Source organism: Bremia lactucae, linkage group LG19, assembly GCF_004359215.1.
Source record: "Bremia lactucae strain SF5 linkage group LG19, whole genome shotgun sequence".
Lineage (NCBI taxonomy): Eukaryota > Oomycota > Peronosporomycetes > Peronosporales > Peronosporaceae > Bremia > Bremia lactucae.
In genome coordinates, this window is record NC_090628.1 from 186,566 (window position 1) to 190,558 (window position 3,993).

At 44.7% G+C, this 3,993-nt stretch overlaps 1 protein-coding gene across 1 annotated transcript; it reads left to right on the top strand.

The window, feature by feature from the left end:
* Positions 1-2,979: 2,979 nt before the first annotated feature.
* On the top strand, positions 2,980-3,330 carry CCR75_009102 (uncharacterized protein; the record flags this gene model as incomplete). Its single annotated transcript, XM_067967147.1, has 1 exon — positions 2,980-3,330. One exon carries the CDS (start codon positions 2,980-2,982, stop codon positions 3,328-3,330), a length of 351 nt encoding a protein of 116 aa, XP_067815915.1.
* Between the last annotated feature and the right edge of the window lie 663 nt (positions 3,331-3,993).

The following is a 3,993-nucleotide window of genomic DNA, read 5'->3' on the forward strand; positions in this document are numbered from 1 at the left end:
GCTAAAAGCCAGTGGACAATCGTGTGCGCCGCAGTTCCATCGAACTTGGGCGGGTCCATCAAATTGGGCCTCGGCTGATGCGGCTGGGCAGAGAGTCCTGTTGAAAGCCTCGCTCCGAGCCTGCTCATGTCTCAGCTCATCCTGAGTCTGAGTGACGGACTCCGCCGCAGCATGGCTCTGTGCCTCGGACGCGACCCTCCGCTGACCGAGCACGAATGTCTCAAACTGCTTCAACTGAGCAACATGTTGCTCAGGAGGACTTCCCAGGAGCCTGGCCAGGGCTTGTTCACCAAGTCCCTGCGCCATAATCCCTGCCATCTCCCGATGATGTTCGGAGACGTGAGGAAAATGAGCCCAATCAATATTGAGGCTTCCACACGTACACACGCAGAGATGCGGGTCGTGGAAGAATTTCAAGTGCTACCAAGTGTAGGCGGGCACGTCGTAATGCGGCCATGCTCTACTTAGACACACACCCTAGCTCAGCGAGGAAGCGGTTAAACCTGCTTCTCTTGCGTGCAGTGAGGCAGTTGTGGTAGGCGCACAAGCGACCTCACCCAACACACTAAGTACTCTGGTTAAGTGTCGTCACGGGAGCGGTAATCCGTCTCCTCGTGCGCACTTACCAAGTAGGAAGTAGTTTTCAGGCTGATTTATATTTGATAGAATTAAATACAAATACCTATTTTTACCAAGTAAGATGTTATCTCTATCGATAACATTTAATATGTATTGCGAGCGTATCTTTCTCGATACCTCGCGTAACGGATGACGCTAGCCGTCATCCTTCCTAATGTGAATGCTCCCATGTGCATCACATACACAAGGGTTGGTCACAAATGTGCACCACACCTGAGTGCTGGGTCTAATTCCTATTATTTAGTAATTGACCATCATCTTAAGTCATCTTAAGTACACAAGTGTACTTAAAGGGGACTGCGTAACATTAAAGCAACATTAAAGCAACTTTAGCCCGTTACAAATGTCTCTGTATCCCACTACTATCGACTTCTTGACCACCTATAGTCACAAGTGTCATCGTATTCCACACCTCGTTACGCCCCAAGCTCCGACTTTACCGTCCCTGTGACATTGACTTCTGTCGTCTCCTGGGTGGTATTTTCTCGGTAGGTTTCTCTTTTCACTTGAGCGACCATTTCGCTTTCCTGTCTGCATGTCATGTGGGACTTTTTTTACAGCGCGTTACCCTCGAAGATGCCATGAAAAAGGCTATGAAAATACAGGCCCAGGCTGTTCTTGAAGTCTCGGACTTGGTCTTTCGTCAACTAGAGCAATACCGAAAGCTAGTGCAGCATTCTAACAATGGTAGAAGTTCATCGAGGAGATCGATGTCGACACCTTAGCAACACGTACTATAGGTTTACTCACTGTTCGTTGCTCTGAGATGTAATATATCATTGATTGGCTTAACCCAGAGTCCCTCGACCAAGCGAAGCTAGAAGCGAAAACTATGAGACGGAGTAACTATGGATTATGCACTCCGAAATTAATATTTCAACAACTACTCATGCTAATATAGCCTGTGTAACTTTCGACTCGTAAATATTACGCTCTTTTTATACCATACGTGTGAAATTTCTTTTTTATCAAATAACAAATATTAACATCAAGTGTCAAATTATTTGGCTTCAGAAATCATGTCATGCCACATGCTCATCTTTCCTATGTGTAATATATATTCCTTAGGCTGTTCATAATGTCGTCCACCAATCATGTGAAGCTTGTTTAACTTCAGACAACATGGACGATACGCTTACAAACTTTAGGTCATCGTGTCGGCAACGGACCAAATCACTTCTTCGACACTACCAATCCCGTCTGTAATGTAATTTTTGCACGAATCGGAGATTGGTTCGAATGGAAAGCCACGTTCTTCCATTTTTGCTTTTATTCTAAAGCAGCGCGCACGGCATTTGTACAACTCGGCCATACTCTTTTTTTAAACTTCGCCCGTTTTATAATAGCTGCAACCTCCGGCCCAACTTTTGATTGCAGACTTCGAAAAAAATGTTTTTTATCTCTACGAGTATTCAACCTTGCAATATGTCGAAGCCAAGCCATTTTTGACCCAAAAGTTCGAAGCATGTACGATTCCAGCGGACCCCACCTATACCACTTATGTCCGATACAACTGTTGTTCCTTTCTGATTCAATAACTTCAGAAAGCTTCCCCGTGAAGCCATATTGTCTTGCCGTTATTCGCGTGACGAACAGACTATACCCGTAACGAACGAGACATTTTTGACATAAATGACGTGTAGCAACAGGGTTATCATTTTCACATTGGCAGCAATATGCGGCTAACTCTGGTTCGCACTGCTGATAATGATCGCTAGTCATCATTTGCAACTTGATAAGTGTCTGATTTCCCAAATACGAAAGAACTTCTTCGTGAATTCTCTCGTTGAGAATGCAAAACCGATACGAGCAGGTCTTCTCAGCTTTACTTTGATTGCCAACGAAGGTCATGATGCATTTCTTTTGATAGCGAGAGATACCTCGTGTGGTGAATATCTTCTTGCAGTACTTGCAAGCTACTGAGGCTTTTGGAGCTTTCGCCGGAAGCGCATTTGAGGATTCACTAGAGCGTAAATGTTTGGTCATTATCAATTCGCCGCTAGGATGAATACGGATGGCAATTAATTAAATACGACCGGTCAAATACCATCACTGAAACTTTCGAAAAAGAACGAGTTTTAATAAAGTTGAATGTCCAAGGTTTTGCTAAACCTACCCCATCTACAATTGAGTTTTTTTGATCGGCTAAACATAATACCGTTTGCTACTGGGTCTAGGCATTCCCTTTTCCAAAAACATTGGTTTGGTCTAGACATTCCTCAAGTTAAAGAAAGTCCAGTCCGACTTCCCCGTACGAAGTTTTCTTTTGGTGGTGTAGAAGCTGAAGACTTTATAGATGAAAATGGTCTGCTGAGAGATGGCTACACTTACTCACAGCACATGAAGGAAATGGGACAGGATAAATTTTACTCGGCTACGAGCCGCTTTGATGCTGGCGAGAAGGCCCGTACGCTGTCGAGGAAAGTTGATTTTACAGAAGGCGGACTACCCAGTATTGGTGAGGAAGATCGAATGATCGATTTCATCACGCTAACTACGAATGTCATGGATGAGGACCTGAGGGAAGCACTTGTGAACGACGAGGCTTTTAAAGAGTTAAATGATATTTTCGTGAATCAAGTGGCTGAGGACCAAAGAGACGTCGATGGTTTCGACTGTGAAGCATATCGTCCTTCTCGTATTAGTAGGTCAGTAGTCGCACAGGCAATGACACAAGTGAAGGCATTTTAGTATATTATTCGGCATCTTGCAACAAGCTCTTGATGTCGACGGGTGGACAATTTACGTGTACGATTAAGAAGTTAATACACTATGGGCTCGACTAGCGAGCGCAGGCTCAGCTCTGAGTCAAATTCGAGTCTTTACAGCAATCATGGGTCATGGGATCATTTGGACGAGCAGCTTTAAGTGGGAAGCCTTTGTTTGATACCACTGTGCTCTGTATCCCACTACTATCGACTTCTCGACCACCTATGGTCACAAGTGTCATCGTATTCCACACCTCATTACTCCCCAAGCTCCGACTTTTCCGTCCCTGTGACATTGACTTCTGTCGTCTCCTGGGTGGTATTTTCTGGGTAGGTTTCTCTTTTCACTTGAGCGACCATTTCGCTTCCCTGTCTGCTTGTCAAGTGGGACCTTTTTTACAGCGCGTTACCCTCGAAGATGCCATGAAAAAGGCTAAAAAAAATGCCCAGGCTGTTCTTGAAGTCTCGGACTTGGTCTTTCATCAACTAGAGCAAGTACCGAAAAGCTAGTGAAGCATTCTAACAATAGTTAAGAGGAGAGCGATGTCGACACCTCAACAACACGTACTATAGGTTTACTGTAACGGGGCACTGCGACTTGTACTGTTTCAGTACAAGTCCACTTCACACTGCTTCAGATGTGAGT